The following is a 20,334-nucleotide window of genomic DNA, read 5'->3' as shown; positions in this document are numbered from 1 at the left end:
TCTGTGGATTAGCTTGCGACTTTTGCTTATGAACTCAACTGTCGGTTTATACTTGTCAGTAAATTGTAAAAATAAAAAAAATCAAATCAAATCATATGCACTGTGATGTAATACTTGTGGTTACATAACAACACAACATTGAGAGTGGTGTGTTGACCTCACACTGGCAGATCTAGTGAAATATACAGTGAAATATTTGGTAGTTGATCTGATCTTACTTATTGGCAACTCCAGCTGGTTGATCTAGCAGTGATGAGTGCTCGTCACTATTGGTTTCCTTATCATCATTGCCCTCTGGAGAACTACCACCATCTTGATGGACCTCAACCTGATCATCAAATGTTAACGTTTTTGGGTGAACCCGTTTGGTCAGTTTAACTATGGTTTCTTCACTGTAATCAAACACGTCTTTTCTTTTAGCTTCCGTAGCTGCTGGATGCCTCAAGTCTTGACTGGAGTTTGATGATATCACTGTGGCTGTCAGAGGGTATGGTGTCTCCTGAAAGAGATGAAAGGTTAAGTGATTGAAATAATTATGCACTTTTGTCTGCAAATGTTTAATCAAGACTCAATGGAAGATCTAGCATGACAAAGAGCTCTATTATCCAATCAGTATTGTAGCCACCCTAGCTAGAACACAGTCTAATAGCCCTAGCTCAATCTGTCAGTATAATAATGACAGCTGAAAGCCTGGTAACCTTGGTACTCATGAAAAGCTGGCTACGCCATTACGGTATATCCAACCACTCCCACCAAGTAGCTAGGGAGTTTCTAAGAGCAGTCGAAGGATTTTAGATCCATGCTGTAGCCATGTTGTTATCAGTTTCACTATCTGCTATGCCCTTGTCATTACCAGTATGTATGCTCTACATGTAGGTCATGTACTTACAGGAAATTTGTTCTGTGGTAGGCAGATCCTGCCTGTGTCAGCATTGGTTGAGATCAAAGGTAATGAGGCATTGCCATCAACTTCATCTCCACTATAGCCAGATAATGGCCTCTTAAATGACCCAACATTTCTATGTAGCTCCCTAGTGAGATAATATATAACTTCTAGTTAGAGTTAGGGCTGAGCAATAGTATCGATAGTGCGATATATCGCGATAGTAAATCACTATTGTTATCGCGATAGTAGGGATATCACTATCGTGATAGTTATGATAAGCTCAGATCTGCATTAAAATGGTATTAACAACCCTTCTATACTGTTTTACAGTTGGTATTACTAGCTTTCTTACAAAGGAGTGGCCTGTAAAAGCTTTACCAAAAGTCCATATTCCATCGGCCGCCCACGCAGTTAATTAACAAATGTCCTGTGAATACAAAATAACTTTCTATATGACTACAAATCATAACTATACAACTGAGACTTTGTTAAGAGCAAAGTGTTTCATAAACTATCGGGATAGTATTCACTATCGCGATATTTAATGAGTAACTATCGTGATAGTAAAATTTTTACTATCGCTCAGCACTAGTTAGAGTTCCTTTGTATGCAAGTGTATTATTACAGTATTTAGTTTCATGGTTATAATTTACGGTATTTTGTGGTGTTTATGTGCAGCACAATATACTAGAGAATATCTACCCACACATTAGTATTTACATGTCACTAGTGTGTACCTGTTTACCCTCAGTGATCAAGTCACAAGCACACTCACAAGGTCACATATGCTTTTGTCATACACTAACTTACTCTATTGTGACTCTCAATGCTCCAAGCCATGACACTAGCTCATCTTGATTTAGTAGGAAGAATGAAAGCACCATATCTACATTAGATATCTACACAACAAGTATGTGACAACTGCAAGATTGTTCAACTTACCCTGAGTAGTGTTGATACCTGGGGTACTCGTGTGTCACCACAAATCAGTTCTACACTGGAGTTCAGTAGTGGTACTGCACACCGACATTCATACGTATTACTACAATATGCAATAAAACACAAACGGAAAAATTTCAAACTCACCCTGTTTCATTTCTATCAAGTATATTTTGTTTAGCATAAAGTAGCATGTCAGAAAACAGAAATACAATCCTTTCCTTAGCCTTTCGACGACATACCTATGAGAATTGAATGACACAAAATTGTTACACACACCATGTTCAGTAACTAGTACAAGTAGTATACTATGGTGATAACGTATGCTTACCTTCATCATCTTTCCTCCTTTGATGAATGATCTTGCTGGTGATATGATACTTGGTACTGCGGTTAGTCCTGTCAGACTATTCTGAATAGATAGCATCTTCTTGAAGTTGTCCTGTTTGCGTATACTCTCGTTGATGTGCATGGCAACATTTTCAATATGAGAGGCGGCAGCTAATTGGCAAATCATTATGATCACTGACTCTCATTAATTGGCACAAACATACTTTCCAATCGATCGTACTCCATGTGTGTCCTTTTAGTGTATTTCAACAAGTCATTGAGCAGTAATTTATACCTGTCCATTTAGTGATGCATAATGTCCAGTACACCCTTAGCAGACACACCTTGGTATTCTCTGTACTGGTATGATTAAGAGTGAGGTGAGATTTAGTCCATTACATTCTGGCTTAGCCTCTTGTGCTGTCTTGAACTTGGCGAAGTTTCCATTTCTTCTCTCCCATTCCTACAAATAAAGCAATTCTCTACAATTTGTACCAGTGATAATATTCAAAAAGGCATTATCCTTTTAAACTTATTAGTACTTCAGTTTCTAATCATTACACATTCAAACTTTACCTCAAGGGTTTCTACAGCAGCAGAATAGTTGCTAGTATATGTTGAATAAAGCTTCAAGAATGGTCCCAAATGACTGAACGCTTCTCCAAGGCTCTTTTCTCTCATCAATGAAAACAGCTCTTGATTCACAGAGAGGATCCCTTCAATGTTTGAGAAGATTGTCTGCACAACTTCAGCAGGAAGGATGCAACTGACACGGATTGGCTTTAGAAACAACTGCAAGATCAACCATATACATAGCAATTATACTAGTACTCATTCTACTCTACTGCCACATGTGCATACTACTGTAAAGTTGTACGGTCTAGTTATAGCTACATGCAATAATATATGCTTGCTAATATCCATGTGGTGTTACCTTGCAACTCCATCTTGTGCATGACACCACATTAATTTAAACTATTACACCAGCTACTTATTTATTATATTCAGGACACAGTATACATGTTATGTTGGGCATAAAGATGGAATGGACAGGCATGGTACTGCAGAATCTGGTTTTAATGCGAATAATAGGGTAATATCAAGAGAACTTCTCCACATGCCATGTAGCAATACAAGAACATCATGCCACATCAAGAAGTGCGTTGCTGCTGTGCAACAGGAAAGTTCGATGGAAGGAAAAGTTGATGAATTTATTATGACTTTGAATCAGTTAAATTTGTCAACTTTTAATGTTGATAAGTGCCTCAAAAGTTAAGTTCTTGATTTTTGTCCTTCTGCCTTATTATGATTATGATTAAGGGGATTTTTTTGATTATGATTGGAGGAATTTTTTTCCTTACTTTGGCCCCTTTTCTGTTACACCTTATCAGTCAGTAAGTCAAGTCACTAGGTCTAAGTCCTTGAAATTAGGTTAGGTAATCCTAAGGCTGCAGCACATGTTGCTGTCAGACCTTCAATGCTGGTCACTGTAAAGTGCTAATAAAAAAGTACTTGGTAAAGGCAGAGCCTGTATACCAGAAGGCCCTTATAAAGGCCTAAGATGTTTATATTAACTGCACTATGTATATGTTTGAAAAGTAGGAGAAAGAAGAAAAAATCCATGACTGGACCTGGGCAGCCTCGAACCTGCAGCCATCCGATAACGCTCGAACGCTTACAGGAGTCTGCCAGGCGGTCAGGATATTTTCTTCTTACTATTTTCATGTATTTGTATCCATAGGAACCCTAGAGAGTGACTTATTATCTCTAAGCACCCCAAGTGGACTATGTTCAAGCAATGCCAAATAGTCATGTTGAGCGATCAGTTAACAGTTTCATAATAAAGCAGTAAAGGCTCACATGCCACATCCCTTTAGTATATCAGATGGCTGAGGAGCACAAACATGCGCCGCTCAAAACGAGAACTGAATAGCTACGTATATACGACGGAATTTAAAGCAAAACTTACATCATTGATGGTGCTTAGCTGCGAAATGTAGTTGAATTCAGTTTCAAATATTTCTTTTACTATCAGCTGTCGCTTGCTGGTTGCATTCTCTGTAGAAAAATAATAAATACATTTATTTTTTCAAACTACGGTAACAGTGGAATATCACTGGTTCGCAAGACACCGGCACCCCGCCCTCCAATACCGCTACCTGAAATAGGAAGTGCCTTCAGCTTATCGTCATACTTAGCCTTTTTAGGAGTAGAATTTACAATTGTCACTTTGTCCATAGCACTTGATGGTCATGTTTTGCGAGGTCTTTTCTGAAGGTGTTAAGGCGATGTTACCATGGAAACTGTTCCACAAAACCGATAACCACAATCGACAGTTTTTCTCTGTTCTTCACTTAAGAATCGGAAGTACTTAATTATTAGCTGAATTTGTACCGTATATTTATGAGAGAAATAAGCTTGTATTGTCAAGGAGCTCTGAAAAAAGGTGAGACTTGCATGGTAGTCGGCTATGTTCCTTCTCTCAGTCCGGCTGTCACCAGCTAGGCGGCTAGTTGACGTAGCTCACTGTAGCTGCAGCAAAACAGCTTATTAGGCCATTCATTAGTGTATGTGGTATCTAGCTAACTAACTAGTTTGTCAAACCTCTAGATGATAGGATAGCAATTTGCCGCTGTATGCGGAATTTTTTTTTCATTTTTTGCCAGCATGCCGGGTAGTCTAGCCTAGCTACCATGCAGCCAGTCGGTTAGTTGAAGTTTTTAAATGGCTATAGCTCATAGTTTACTACGTGATCGTTTCACCAACAGATAGTAGATTGCAGTAGCAGCATGGACGATAAGACTGCAGGCGAGGTGAAGGTGGATTTAGATTCGGATTCTGGTGTAGGTCATTCCAACGAGGGTTCCAGTACATTACTGGCAAAACACAATGGAGAGCATGTTAAGGTATGTAGCTGTCATTGAATATACTAGCTTTTGTAGCATGCATGTGCATATGTGATAGTTATGTAGCTAAATAACAGCTTGCATCATGTTCAACTACTTAACTAGCTGGCTAACCATATTGTCGTGCATGTATTTAATTACAAATTAATTAAATTCCACTGAATTGTATATATGCATGTGTGTGTAGCCTAGCTGCTATATACGTATGATGCATGCATGTTCGACTGTCCTTTAGGCCTTACACCCTGCGAGACTACTACAGTAATAATTTAAGGATTTGCCAGCATGCTATAATGTAAATCATAATTTGTTCTGTGTTCATGCCGACATGACTGTGGTTATACTACCAGCTAGCCACGAGGCTTTTGTAGATACACAGTAGATGTTTATATGGAGTATAACATGCAATAATGCATATATATATATATATATATATATAAAAGTTAGATTGCATGCATGGCCAAGAATCAAGCAGCTAATATATTATAGCTAAACCAAACAATACATTGTTAAAAGTTTAATTTACTTTTATGGTCAAATTGTTGTGGCAGGAAGCACTTAAATACCACTTAATTATGGTAACTGTCAGATAGTGTTACAGTTGAGCTATCCCAATGACTAAATAGTTAGTAAACATCCTGGCATTGCACATGTTATAATCACAGCTTAGATATTTAAAACATTGACATTGGCCATGGAGCATGTATATAGCTACAAACTGAAAAACAAATTGTGGTTATATTTTCGGTTGGATGGCACTTGTTTGATCTATGACACCTATATGGCCTTATAATAGCTAGATTTTTTTACACTTGTTATCTTCAAATTACGCTCTTACCGAGGGTCAACTTCAAAACAATCTATTATTGACCGTTGGTCTAACTCTAGTTAGTAAGTCAAAAGGGTTGGTGATTTAATTATCATTTAGCAAAGCATTATATAGCTGCACTATTAGTATAACTTGTAAAGTTACAATACCCTTCAATAAGCAACGGAAACAATAATAGCTTAAATTATATGCTATTACATCACTGTGATATCTTGATATCCATATCACTGGGATGGGATGAGACACAGTATAAACTGTAGTGAACTATCATTAACTGTCCACCAAAAGTATGTAGTGTATGACTTCACAACTTGATGCTTTGCTACATCATGCAATTATTGTGACACCAACCCCTCTATCCCTCTTCCTCCGTTGCACACTGATTATATGAAATTGTGTTGTTTCTCCTTGGAATGTTTACATGGCTGACTCAGAAATGTGTTATACCTGATGAGCATGTGTTTATACAGTAGCTATAGCTGGCCAGTAAAATGATTCTCACAAAGGGTAAAACTAAACATAACTATCAAAACCTTTGCACATGCAAAAGTTGCCACAATTACAGAAAGACATGTAGCTAGTTTTTGCATGTGCTTTCATTATGTACAATTACGTAACTACGACTGTTATATATCCCATAATAGTCTAGAGCAATTAAAACTTGTTAAAAACTTATAACCACATCATATTTTCTCCACCACATTTGTGATTGCAAACAACATACCAAGCAACCAAAATATACTCCTCTCACAAATCCTGTTGTTGCCATAAAATATTATTATCGAAGATGGTGCATGTGACTTATTCCTTAATATGGCTATATACCAGTGTGTATGTTTTTTTTCACAATGATTATAGTTCTTCTACAAGAAAGTTTGCCTTTTGCGTACCATTGTACGTTTGCAACTCAGCTTGAAGTCTTACATACCCAAGAACAATGATGACGAAGACACCGCCACATTTGATCCTAGCTTACGAAACATGTCATATCACTACTATCCTCTTGGAGATGATGAGGATAATGAAGGTTATAATGGTGGTGGGAGAACGTTGCTAAGTGACTCATGCTTAAAACAAATGTTCCTTGTAAAAAGAAACAAGGTGTGGTATAACAATGTGTATATGTACATGACATAATGTGATGTTCTGCATCTTTTGGTTATTAGACATCAAATTTGCCAACATGGTTTGTAAAACTCACTGAAACACCACCCCATAAAAGAACTGACAGTGACATCCACAAAATGAGATTACACTTAGAGAAAAAACCTGGAGGAAATTTTTTGAGCAAGTTTAATGGCACTCAACGTGATACATTCTGTAGGAAATGCAGACATACTTGGTAAGGGACATGTATACAAGATGTGTATACATTTTAAAAACTTAAATATTAAAGAGCATGTATTGTGTTATGCAGTGTGGTTGCATCTTCCACAGGTATGAGAAGGGGCGTGTCATTATACGAGCTGGACACAAAGGAGAATTTGTATATTTTGTATACAATGGAAGTGCATCAGTGACGATAGAGTATATCGTGGATGATGTTGCCAATGCAACTATGAAACCAGGAACTATTTTTGGAGTATGTTGTAAACTGATGATGTACGTGTGCATATTAGCAATGCATTTTAAAATAGGGAGTGCTGTGCAATAGTAGCTATTGACTAGATAAAACAGCTTTTACAGCATCTATTGGACAATAAGTTGCAATTGGGAGGTTACATTTACATGCATAACAGACCATTCAATATAATCTACATGCATGATAGTATTGAATGTTCAATGTTTTCACCTAGGAACTAAGTCTCTTATATGATATCCCAAGATCAGCGACAGTTGTGTGTGAGAGCAACGTTGATGTACTTTATGTTGATAAAGAAGTGACTAAGCAATTGTTCCCAGACAAACTTCAAGATGATATGAATACTAAACTGTCAGCAATCAGGTAAGAAATTTGCCATCACAAACACTTTACATTGGCACAGCAGATTTATTGTCATTCATTGTTGTTGTCCTGTAGAAGATCTGAGATGTTCTCAAGCTGGCTGACTGATAATTTAATTAATTTGTGCATCATGTCAAGGATCCAATCTGTACGTTGACTAATCATACTAGCAAATCACTAGCATTGTAAACATATGGTAATTGACATGCAGCAATTGTGTTTTTTTGTTGTTGTTGTTTGTGTACGTTATGCCTACAGCGATTTAAAATTACACTGTACACAAACTACATAATTAATTTTGTACTATATATGTGTGTGTGATTACCTAGCCTGCCTAACTGTTTTAGTCTACCTTTTGCTACTTGCAAACATGGATAATATCTGTTGTGATCTTCAGAACTGACGATAGGGTCTGTGATCACAGTAACAAAGAGTGCTAATTTCTGATTGCATATGCTATGCTTGCCACATAATACTATTGGTGTCACTCAATCTTCTTTTTACTTGCCCATTGCAACCATCAATTTGTGACGTTGCTGTACCCAGCCAGTGTATAATACACCTGTAATGCAACAGTATTACTTCCTTTCTACGTTTTAATATCTTTGATTGGCTGCCGTAAATTTTGTGGTACTACCTGTGCTATTACCTATATCCTTTGGATTTCATACATGATGTACAGAATTTTGTAATTGGTATGTGTGTATGATGTTACCATCCACCATTATATTTTGTAGCATAACCTTGGACATTGTATTCATGATAACTCGATCAAATCTCAATTTTTATATCTGGTGACCAAGGTACGTAAACACTGATGAAGTCAGCCATGGATCAAATTCTATCACTAATAGGGCAGAGTAGAGATGGTGTATGAAGTTGTAAATCTAAGGATAAGCCACAGTGCAAAGCACCACTCAGAACTACAATATTTACCTAAATTGAAGCACCCTAATCCAACTTTAATAAATGGAAGCTGGTCCAAGATCAGACCACAATCAGGTTTGGTCAGTATTGACTTCGTAACACCTTATTCCTTAGTGGTAAGATCTGCAATCTATGTAACAACTATTTTTATTGCATATTGATATTTCAGCATCCTCAGTGTTTATTTGATGACAGAAATCATGTTGAGTATGGGTTGAGGATAGTTAGCAAAGGAGCTGAAGTGATGAGAATACCCAAACTACACATACGTTCACTAGCTACTCAATCATGTTGGAAAGCTATGATGCAAAAGTCAATAGAGGCTAAACGGTAATTCACATGGTATACATACATACACACAAGATACTATAGCGTAATATTATAAGATTTGTGGGATAATCCTTTACAACACAGATCCAGTACAAATTGTAGCTGAATGGTAAGCCACAATTTTTTCCCCAACTTAACCATATTTGAACACTGGAAATATGGGGAAGCAATACTGCTATAGGATCAGGTCACCACCTGCACTGGGATAGTAGAGTAAAGTATCGATTACCGGACAATATGATGTTCGGACAGCTGCCATTCACTTCCTGGAAATCCTACAGCTTAGGTTATTGTACCAAAAGGTGGGCTACACCAAGCAATAATTATCCTCCAATAATCAGCTTTGCGTGATTAAAAGCTTAAGAGTTACAGCCAATAGTATGCTTAGTCCGATAAAATCTATGCTTGGACAAAACTATCAGTTGTCGAACTTTGATTTTTACTACCAGTAAACAATTGCCAATTTATTTCAAATTTGTATGCAATATACCTGTACTCATTAGCTATTAATGGCCAAAGAATGGTTAGCATAGAGGGAGTATGAGCCTCACAATTTTTAGCGGTATTGTCGGACGCCCTCCGCTTTAATTTAGCCATGCCCACCAACAGAGTTCATGCTTTTTGCAACAAATACACCAGTGCTAAACCACAGAATAAGATAAATAAATATCTTTCAAGAGTAGAGGTGTATTTTAAAGTTGATATTCAGGATATTTCTATTGGAATGCAGTATTTTTGGCTCCTAAATGAAGGAGATGCACACAAGGTGGAAAAATGAAATTACAAGAAACAACTTTCTGACCAACCACATTTGTTAGTCTTGGTGCCTCAATCGCAAATACCACCTAGAAATGAAAAGATGTTCCATTTTCTACCTTCTATGGATGCACAAAGCAACATTTCATCCTTTTTGTTTCACCCATATAAGGTAGAGAAAGAAAAGCCTTTCAATTTCCATGACAGTATTTGTGATAGGACACCAAGACTAGCATATGTAGGTGGTCAGGAGGTCGTTTTGCATAACTTCATTTTTCCACCTTGTGTGCATCTCCTTCATTTAGGAGCCAAAAATACTGCACACCTCTACTCTTGAGAGATATTTATTTACCTTCTTCTGTGGTTTAGCACTGGTGCATTTGTTGCAAAAAGCATATAAACTCTGTCGGTGGGCATGGCTAAATTAAAGCGGAGGGTGTCCGACTATACCACTAAAAATTGGGAGGCTCGTACTCCCTCTATGCTAAAGATAATGAAACCATTTTTTGGCCATTAATAGCTAATGAGTACAGGTATATTGCATACAAATTTGAAATAAATTGGACATTGTTTACTGGTAGTAAAAATCAAAGTCCGAAAACTGATAGTTTTGTCAGAGCATAGATTTTATCGGACTAAGCATACTATTGGCTGTAACTCTTAAGCTCTTAATCACACAAAGCTAATTGTTGGAGGATAATTATTGCTTACTGTAGCCTACCTTTTGGTACAATAACCTAAGCTGCAGGATTTCCAGGAAGTGAGTGGCAGCTGTCCGAACATCATATTGTCCGATAATTGATACTTTACTCTATTAATGTTCCTAACTACCTGGTACACAGACTTTTACTAGCCTTTTTACTGGCCCTATAGTTGAGTAGCTTGAGTTTTAGCTACAGTGAAATCAGTTAACTATGTAAGGTGGTCATACTGTATATTTGTAAAGGTTATAAATATATAATGCTTAAATGGGGAGCTGTTATTTATCTACTGGATCTTCTCAACTTGCCATAGGATATCAGTATTATAAGTGGTTATGATAACATGTGAAATGCTTTTAATGGTTTACTTGATCAAAGAATACTTTTCGTATAACTACATGACTAGTTCACATTGATCCACAGATATCCTTCCATCACAACACTACAGAGAACATATGTAGAAAGAATCCAATGGCTGCAGTATCGCTCTGCTATTTATTGTGATGTAATAGATGAGAAATATGGTTGTCCTTTAGCCAGCAAACCTGCCAGTGCCAAGGGCACTTCAGGATGGTCTAAATTTCCAGGAATTCAAACAAATAAGAGAAAAGAGAAAACAAAAGAACCATTTTCTGATTGTCTCGGTAGTAGTGTACCAGTCCATCTACACAGAAGTGACACTCATGGAGGATGGTGCCTGAAAAGGTTACCTGCTCGATGGACTCCTAAACGTGTTCCTACGCTGTTACGTATCTGAGTTACTTAAATATTTATCACATGCTGACTTGTGTATATGATAATTAAATGTATATATTTCATTATTAATAACAGTACTCTAAAAGACTGTTGCTGCTACTACTAGCAATAATTGTAGAGTGCCTCTCAAATTGAATGTAATATATGCAATCAGTTATAACCAGCTAGCTTGCCACCTGTCTGGCTGTAAGCCTTAATTGTGCTTACAAACTAGACTTTCAGTGCACCAGTCCATATTTTGCACTGCTATCTGAATACAAACTGTAATGCATATAATTAAGTGACTGTAACATGAGTGTGTGCATGTGTGTTGCAGTATGTGTGATGTATTTGTGTGCTGTAAGGTTCCAGGTTCAACCAAGAAACTTCACTCACATTGTTCCAGTATACTTTTTTAGCCTGTTGAAGGGGTAGCAAATGCCAATTGTCTTTGTCACACACACATAAAAGGTAAGATTCACATGGTGACTCATTGTAATAGTCTTGCAGGAGAATTTTCCTGCACCAACTCTTAGCATATTGCACTCAGTTATAGTAAATTGTGGCTTATCAGTGACCCGGGTGGACAATGGAAATAACAAACTCCAGTCTAAGCTCCCTAACACAGCTGGCATAGTTAAGAGCATTTCAAGGTAGAGCTAGGATGGCATACATTCATGATGCTATAAATATAGCTATTAGTATATTTTGTATATGCTGTACATAATGTAGTTTTGAAGTCACATGTAGCCAAATACTTTGAATCAGCTTATAAATAAACCCACTAGGTATCTGTAATATATAAAATAGAAAGATCATTTTGATTACTAGCTAGATACTGTGTTGTTATGCAGTTGATAATGATTCAAACAATTTAGGTACCAGTTGGAAAAGCACCATACATTCCTCTGGGACCTAGAAGTTGCCATTTTTAATATGCATTAAACTGCCACAATTTACTTCAACCTGTACTTGGCCAGTTTTAAGATCTGTACAGGAGAATCATCATAGCAGAACTGTACACCTAACCCCCCACCAGAAATACATAATAGTGATCACGACACCTCTATCCGTACATATTATTCCACTATACATTAAAGCTTCAACAAGTCATATTGAAGTAACATGCATGTACCATGTATACATATATGCATGACAATGTAGCCTATTATTTGGTTTCTCCATATATAATATAGTTTTGAAGGCTACACCCTTTTCTGTACGGACCCTAATCACTTTCAGTATCACTCCGCTTATATATCTACCAATGTTATGACACAAAATTAATATTGCCATTACATCAAGTAAGCTCTGCAAAATTTAGTTAGTGGAGTTCACAGTGTGTCCTCCAGATTCTCTAGACCTTTCCATGCAAACATTTACACTATACAAAAGCGATTAGGCTCTACACAGAATGAGAAGAGAGTCAGGCCTGTGAGACAGCTCCATACTGTATAGGATGTGGTTGCATTCTTGCGTTGGAGGCACTTAAGTGTTATTTAATTATTATCTGATTGCTGTGGTATCATATTACATTTGGGTTGTGTCCCATCTCTCTGAATACATGGTGTTAATGTGAATGGGACAAAGAAATAAACTTGGCAGTGCATGGTTATTGTTGGTGTAGCTGTATTAAAAAAATGTTGTGTTCAGCAATGTGCATAGCTGAACATTGTGGTTATAAAGGCTCACAGATACAAGCGATGTCTTAGCTACATGGTGAACAGTAAACATCACTTCCTTTCAATGGTAGTTATGTTAAACACTGGACTGCACATACATACAGCATATACTGACACCATTAAAATTGTTAGATGTTCATTTGGGAGTATTTTGGATTATACATGATGCTTGCATATATTATGCTTTAGTGGCCACCGAGCAGCACCCCCCGTTAATTCCCCAATGAGCAAATGTTTACATTGTAACCCACCCATCCCACACAGCCACCGACGTAATTATGTTGACTCAAATGTGACAAGTACAAACATGTTTTATGGAGAGTTGCTAACAAAGTAAGATGATTTTAAATTAAGGAGATGAAACTAAAGACGGCAGTATATACACCACAAAAGCAAATAAAGGTAGAAAAAGAGCATTCAACTTAAGTGGAGGAATGGCCAACACCATGCAAACAAGGACTATATAATTGGAGTTGATGCAGCGTGTATGTACAAATCAGCCTGAGCAATAACTTATGCATAACATATATTCATCCAATATTACACGTGGTTACCATGTATATACCAATAACCTGTAAGGTTGTAATAACCTTTAATGAGTACAAGTAAACTGTAATGGTGAATTGGTCTACTACTATTGATGTTGTCTTTACTAAACTGATTACTGCACCCTTGAGTTTGAATTACTAATAAGTGTTAGTTCAACTGTCATTAATTTTTGTTGTGTGGCTAATTATTCAATTAAGTTATGCAATTGGATAGTCAAAGGAGTGTAAACATTTGATTTAGCACACAATTGGGAAACTCTCAAGTTATGTACATCAATAACAATCTTTTTTGCTCCGAACAATTTCTGGTCAACTGTGGCAACAGCACTACATATTGTAAACACTACTTATTTATATACATGTTGAGCAAAACAGCTAAAGAAAGAAAGAAAACTTGTTTTTCTGGGAGAAACAGCATTTTAGCCAACCAGATGATTAGTGATATCAGTGTCAAGAACAGACATGTGCAATTTGCTATTCAATAACATACATGGTCAAGCAGTGTTACTATATATTTCAGAACTTGTGTAATTCCATCCAAGAGTATTATAATATTTTTGAGGACTCTGTTATAGCACTACTATTAGGACTTGCAGTAGACGTTGTTTATGAAACAATGAACATCCCATATTATCATATGCATACTAGTGATAATGATAAGCCAATGTTTACAGCAAGATGTAACACTTATTCATGCAAGCGTTGTTTGTTCCTGCCATTGTGGCGACATTAGTGCTGACCTGTTAATGAGTTTTTAACAAGTTTACATAATTGGCATTATTGTACATGGGAATCATAACATCATCAGTATGTACAGTTGTGTATCAAAACATTATAAATGTTGCACTGCATACAACAACACTTAGGAATGCAAGCTTCACACCTTTGACAACTTCCATTAAAATATCACAACAATAGCATTAAAATTGGGTTCACTGGGCTCAACATTTCATGCTGCGTTGACCATAATTATTATATAGTGCAATAAGTATTGACAATTTAGTCACCAGCTAGCTATTTCATTGACAGGTATGTCGATGTCTGTACTGTAAATTCAAAAGTATGAAGTTCACAGAAGTATGTATTACATCATACTAATTAAGTGACTGCAGATAGCAAGCATACCATTATATGTACAATATGGTACTGTTGCCACAGTAAGTTCAGGATACTGATCAGTGTAGATTTCAGGATACTGATCATGGATGATAATGATACTAAATTCTTATCTGTTAGCTCATCCCAACGGATTGTACTATCCAGCGTCAAGAAAATTATTAAATATATACTTATAAAATTACTTTTATTAATTGTGGGCTGTAGCTGAGGTAATCATCTTGAAGCAAATAAGCAAATATGGTGTATGAACATGTGGAAATATATATATTTTACAAGATGTAGCTAGTATGCTATCCACACAGGGTTGTGGTTGCATTCTTGTGGCTGGAGGCACTTGAGTGTTATTTGATAAGTTATTGATGATTGTGGTGGTGTTATGGGCTGTGTACCGTCTCTCTGACTACCTGGTATAAATGTAAATATGATTAAGTGCATGATTATTGTTGGCGTAGCTACGTACAAAACACGTTGTGGTCCTTGAGTGTGCTAAATATCTTACTTGGTACACCATTATGATTGTGGCTCTGAAGACATCTCAGGTGAACACCTCATCTTTCATGGTAAGCAGTAAAACATCATTTCCTTGGAAGTCATGTTACTTCACATTCACTGCATGGACTTTTCATGTATACAATACCTCCCCGTTAAGTCCCAATCAGCAAATGTTTACATAGTATCCTACTTGTCACACAGTGCCACCAGACTAATAAGTTGACTCAAAAGTGGCAGGTACAGGCATGTTTGTGAAGAACCACAAATAAAGCCACACACAATCAAATATGACATAATAGACAGTGTAGTGTTTAAGCTATACATATAACATTCAGTAATACTGATCTAGTAATAATGTGAATGGTATGAGTTGTTGCCGTATACAGAGCATCAATGACATATTATGTGTGGATACCATTAACACGTGCAGTTTGCTGTAATAACATTTAATGAGCAAACTGTAGGTTGCTGTACCATTGAGTGGAAACTCAACCTGTGACTGTCATGCTGTACATGGTTAACACACACAATTGGGAAACTCTTAGTATATGATATTTAGGTGATTAATAAAGGCAACAACTTTTTGTCCCTAGTCATCCAGTTGTTGTCTGTTATACTGTACTGGCAACAACAGTATAATATTTGTCCACGAAAAAGGATGGCTATACTAAAAAGATTGGGACATAAAGTAGATATTGTTCACAAAACAATAAATATCCCATAATACTATACAGAGAAGCCAATTTAAAACATTTTTTACCATTTCCTCATTCCTTTGGCTTCACCAACACTTTTATGAGAAGTGTGTATATAGGTGTGAGTCTTTGATGTGTTGTTTGTTCCTACCATTGTGGTGCTGATCTGAGCAATGAGTTAATAATTGCTATACATAATAATAAAATCTCTGCTATACATAATATTATATTTTTGCACATGGGAACCACAAACAGCAATACACTAAAAATTAAAGCTCCCACACTATTGCTATAATATACTTACTTCACTAGACTCAACATTTCATGTGGTATTGATCATGAGTTAGTTACACCATAAAATAAGTGCAAGAGGTGTACATGCAGTTAGCTACACTATTTTTTCCTGCCAAGGAGGGAAGGCTACATGAATGAAAGTACTCCAGCCATTCCCAAGATATATGGGGCCAAAGTTTCATTTTTCTTCTAAGGGGTTAATGGGGCCTAGTTTTTCTTTCTCATTATTTTCACACATTTTATAAAAATCATAAAATTAAAATTTTTACTTGGCATTTAGTAATGTGAACACTTTTCCATCACCAAAAACCATCAAACTGACATACAGAAGTTGCAATAAGAGTTGATAATAAGCATTACTAGGAGCTCATATGCACTGCTTCAGCTCCTGGAATTACTATTAATTGTATCTTTACTGCATGTTGCGTGTACTACTGTACTTAAAGTAAAGCTACATTTTCATGCTTGAATTCTTGTAAAAAAAATCTTGAAGCAACACTTTATGCTCAAGAATATTAAGTCAGCTTGAATATTCATCCATGTACAGTATGGTCCATATATGAATGATATTCAGTAACTCTGAAATGATATAGAGTATCTAATCCAAAACAGCCAAGCTGTGAAAAAAGAGTGCGGCCCTGAGAAAGGCTATAGTGAAAAAAGATGTGAAATCCAAGGTGGTGGCCAAGAAATGGCTGTGATGGTAGGTTAATGGTAAAAATTTTAATAATGGCAATTCAGGTGAATTTTGTGCCAAGACCAAGCGGTACCAAATTCACCTGAATTGTTGTTATTAAAATTTTTACCATTAACCTACCATCACAGCCATTTCTTGGCCGCCACCTTGGATTTCACATCTTTTTTCACCATAGCCTTTCTCAGGGCCGCACTCTTTTTTCACAGCTTGGCTGTTTTGGATTAGATTTCACTTCTTTTTGTGTTTGTATACCCCAAAGCCGGCCATAAAACCGGCCTATGGCTGGCCTTAGGGCTTTTTAACCTGTCATTTTTTCTTTACTACAGGAAGAAGAAAAGATGAAGCAGGGTGATTTCTTTGTAGCTAACCTCTCTGCAACGTGATCCTTCTAGCTGATCTCTCTACCGGATGACTTGTTTGTAGCTGAACTCTCTACAGGGTGATTTGTTTGTAGCTGAACTCTCTACAAGGTGACTTCTTCTAGCTGATCTTTCTACAGGGTGATTTGTTTGTAGCTGAATTCTCTACAGGGCGATTTGTTTGCAGCTAAACTGCTACAATGTAACTTCTTCTAGCTGAACTCTCTACGGGTGGCTTGTTTCTAGCTGATCTCTCTACAGGGTGACTTGTTTCTAGCTGAACTCTCTACAGGTAGGCATTCCAGCCCGATTTTTAAATTTTGGGAAAATGGACTTTTTACATGCTCAATAGATAGAGTATTGATTACTGATCTCAGAAATATATAGTTTGTTGGGTTAGAATTAACTACTTAGGCACGCACAGTGCTTTAAAACTGAAAAAAGGTACATTTTTTTCTCCAGGGCTCCCCATACATTTAAAAGGGAAAAATAGCACAATTGAATCAGGAAGCCATCTAGCAATCTGGACTGTCTTGAAACTGCAGTTGCTTCTAGCTGCAAGTTTTTACATGTGATGAGAGTAACTTCAGATGTTATCGGATCTCAGTGATCTTTGTATTCTTTGTGGTGAGCAAATATGTTTCACCTACTGCACACTTCTCAATACAATGGTGTATATCCATAGGTAAGTGGCTATCTCAAGTTGGTAAAAAGATCAAGTTAACTTATAAAGGTAAACAACTAAAGTGGAGGTGCCACAATGATGCAACAATACCTAAGGTGGAGTTGTGGTTTCAATTATGGCATTGCCGGTTTGCTGACTTTGAAGTGGTTTGCATTTTTGAGCTGATGACACAGCCATCAGAAAATTGCTCTGGAGCTGAAAATCGCTAACCGGAGCGAAGTAACTACGCACTTTAAAGTAAGCACCAGTGACTACCTTCCACCCGACACTACGTTTTTTAAAGTTTTAAAGTATTCTACATACATTACAAGGCTTGAAAAGATTACAAAACAACACAAAACTTACTTATATGTAACGCGCACGACAAAACTAAGATTTTCATGATGATTATCGTGTGGACAAACCCCATAGCGAAGTTCATCCTCATTGGAGCTCGGACTACGGAGCAATCCCAAGTTAAACGCGAGTTGTTAGGGTTCTATTGGGGAATATACGGAGAATTTTTTTATTAAAAAATCTTGGATACTGGAATGCCTACTACAGGATGATTTGTTTGTAGCTGAACTCTCTACAAGGTAACTTCTTCTAGCTGATCTTTCTACAGGGTGATTTGTTTGTAGCTACAGGGCGATTTGTTTGCAGCTGAACTCTCTACATGGTAGTTTCTTTGTAACTGAACTCTCTACAATGTAACTTCTTCTAGCTAAACTCTCTACAGGATGATTTGCTTCTAGCTGATCTCTGTACAGGGTGACTTGTTCCTAGCTGAACTCTCTACAGGTGATTTGTTTGCAGCTGAACTCTCTTACATGGTGGTTTCTTTGTAGCTGAACTCTCTACAACGTGACTTCTTCTAGCTGATCTATCTACAGGATGACTTGTTTCTAACTGAACTCTCTACAGTGTGATCTGTTCATAGCGGAACTTTCTACTGGGTGATTTGTTTGCAGCTAAACTCTGCATGATTGTTTCTTTGTAACTGAACTCTCTACAAGGTAACTTCTTCTAGCTGATCTCTCTACAGGGCAATTTGTTTGTAGCTGAATTCTCTACAGGGTGATTTATTTGAGCTGAACTCTCTACATGATGGCTTCTTTGTAGCTGAACTCTCTATTAGGTACCTTCTTCTAGCTGATCTGACTACAGGGTGACTAGTTTGTAGCTGAATTCCCTACAGAATAACTTGCAATGTAATATAACTGAGTAAATTATACATGCAGCTGAATGCTTTATTAGGGTGACTGTTCTATTAGAGTATCTCGATCTCGCATTTGCTGCACGTCAGCGGCGGAGGAAGTAGTTGATATGAGGGGGGGCTGGGCTGACCCAGACTTATTTCTATAGTTTGGTAAGGTGAGAAAAAAAAAAAGGTCACAACCAACTGATAAGAGCTTTCCACCTCACCAGCTACCATTTCTAGCTGATAAACTACATAAAAATCCTTACATAGCTCGCTACACACTGACTACTTTATTAGAGTGACTGCTCTATTAGAGTATCTCGATCTTTATCACGGTTTTCAGCTCCACTCCAAGAAAGATTATTTCGGTGTGATATCATTCTGAGGGGGGGCTTTAGTCCCTAGCCCCCCCCCTTTCCGCCGCCCATGCTGCACGTAGTTGTCTTTCGAATCATAACTCAGTGATTTGTAATCCGATTCTTCTGTACTACTGCAAGAACTTTCTATGATGATTATTCCAGCTACATACTGATTTTCAGCTCGTTGCTCTAAACGGTTTGCCTAGTAGACACGAAAACTAATAATTTTTTTATTCATAAAAATCGATCGCGTAAATTTGACACAGGTTGGGTTTTGTGTCATATCTCCATGGTCTTTATCCCGATTCCTTTCAAACCACAAAAAGGCACTCCTACGATGGTTGCTCCATCTACATATCAATTTTCAACTGATTCCTCCAAGGGGTTCACCCTATAGGCGTGACAGACCTTCGACCTCATTTTACGCAAATAATCGGTCATAACTCCGTGAATGTTCATCGGATTCCTACCAAAGTTGGTACGGAGATCCGCCTTAATGAGCCCTTTAAGTGTGCCAAATTTCATCCCAATCCGAGCACGCATTCGTGTTTTATGGCGAATTTTGCGAAGTGTGCGAAATGAAGAAGAAAAAAACGAAGAAATTAAAACGAAATTTTGTTCGCTCGTATCTCGGAAATGGCTGGAGCGATTTTCTTCAAATTTGGTATGTAGACTCCCCTAACTGGACGTCACGTCTCTAGCAAATATGGTTCCAATCGGATAAGGAATCACAGAGCTACATAGGTGTGAAAATTGCGTTTTCTTTCTTCCTGTTAATATACTCACGGTGTGGCGCGCCGGCTTCTTGGGCCGCACGACACACTATCGTGTGTCTTGATATAGCCATCCAATGTAATCTCATGATGTGATAGCACAACTAGTCTAGAATGAAAAATAGGCATCACTTCAACATCTAAGTGATCCCGACAAGATAATCTAT

General features: G+C 37.3%; 2 protein-coding genes across 2 annotated transcripts; one reads left to right on the top strand and one right to left on the bottom strand.

Annotated features, from left to right (window-relative positions):
• Positions 1–39: 39 nt before the first annotated feature.
• On the bottom strand, positions 40–4,497 carry LOC136245003 (rho guanine nucleotide exchange factor 39-like). The gene is made up of 12 exons (XM_066036533.1): positions 4,315–4,497; positions 4,125–4,213; positions 2,732–2,947; positions 2,500–2,618; positions 2,380–2,450; positions 2,157–2,326; positions 1,973–2,067; positions 1,829–1,928; positions 1,697–1,785; positions 890–1,031; positions 219–499; positions 40–172 (listed from the first exon to the last, which is right to left on the bottom strand). Exons 1-12 carry the CDS (start codon positions 4,391–4,393, stop codon positions 121–123), a joined length of 1,503 nt encoding a protein of 500 aa, XP_065892605.1. The 5' UTR covers positions 4,394–4,497; the 3' UTR covers positions 40–120.
• LOC136245000 (uncharacterized) lies at positions 4,460–11,390 on the top strand. The gene is made up of 11 exons (XM_066036530.1): positions 4,460–4,601; positions 4,924–5,061; positions 6,749–6,991; positions 7,057–7,232; positions 7,328–7,472; positions 7,687–7,835; positions 7,911–7,983; positions 8,573–8,638; positions 8,690–8,878; positions 8,932–9,092; positions 10,973–11,390. The coding sequence occupies exons 2-11, from the start codon at positions 4,945–4,947 to the stop codon at positions 11,304–11,306; spliced, it is 1,653 nt and encodes a 550-aa protein (XP_065892602.1). The 5' UTR covers positions 4,460–4,601; positions 4,924–4,944; the 3' UTR covers positions 11,307–11,390.
• Positions 11,391–20,334: the final 8,944 nt, after the last annotated feature.

The sequence above is a fragment of the Dysidea avara genome, chromosome 14 (assembly GCF_963678975.1).
Source record: "Dysidea avara chromosome 14, odDysAvar1.4, whole genome shotgun sequence".
NCBI classification, from domain to species: Eukaryota; Metazoa; Porifera; class Demospongiae; order Dictyoceratida; family Dysideidae; genus Dysidea; species Dysidea avara.
The sequence above is the reverse complement of the archived record's forward strand: the minus strand, read 5'-3'. Positions and strand labels throughout refer to the sequence as shown.

Excerpts from the sequence above, each read along its gene's own strand:
- LOC136245003 (XM_066036533.1), bottom strand. The coding sequence starts at position 4,393 with ATGGACAAAGTGACAATTGTAAATTCTACTCCTAAAAAGGCTAAGTAT. Across the intron at positions 2,948-4,124 it reads AGCTAAGCACCATCAATGAT|TTGTTTCTAAAGCCAATCCG; the intron begins GTAAGTTTTGCT and ends TTGATCTTGCAG. Across the intron at positions 2,327-2,379 it reads GGAGTACGATCGATTGGAAA|CTGCCGCCTCTCATATTGAA; the intron begins GTATGTTTGTGC and ends TTTGCCAATTAG.
- LOC136245000 (XM_066036530.1), top strand. The coding sequence starts at position 4,945 with ATGGACGATAAGACTGCAGGCGAGGTGAAGGTGGATTTAGATTCGGAT. Across the intron at positions 5,062-6,748 it reads ACAATGGAGAGCATGTTAAG|TTCTTCTACAAGAAAGTTTG; the intron begins GTATGTAGCTGT and ends CAATGATTATAG. Across the intron at positions 7,836-7,910 it reads ACTAAACTGTCAGCAATCAG|AAGATCTGAGATGTTCTCAA; the intron begins GTAAGAAATTTG and ends GTTGTCCTGTAG.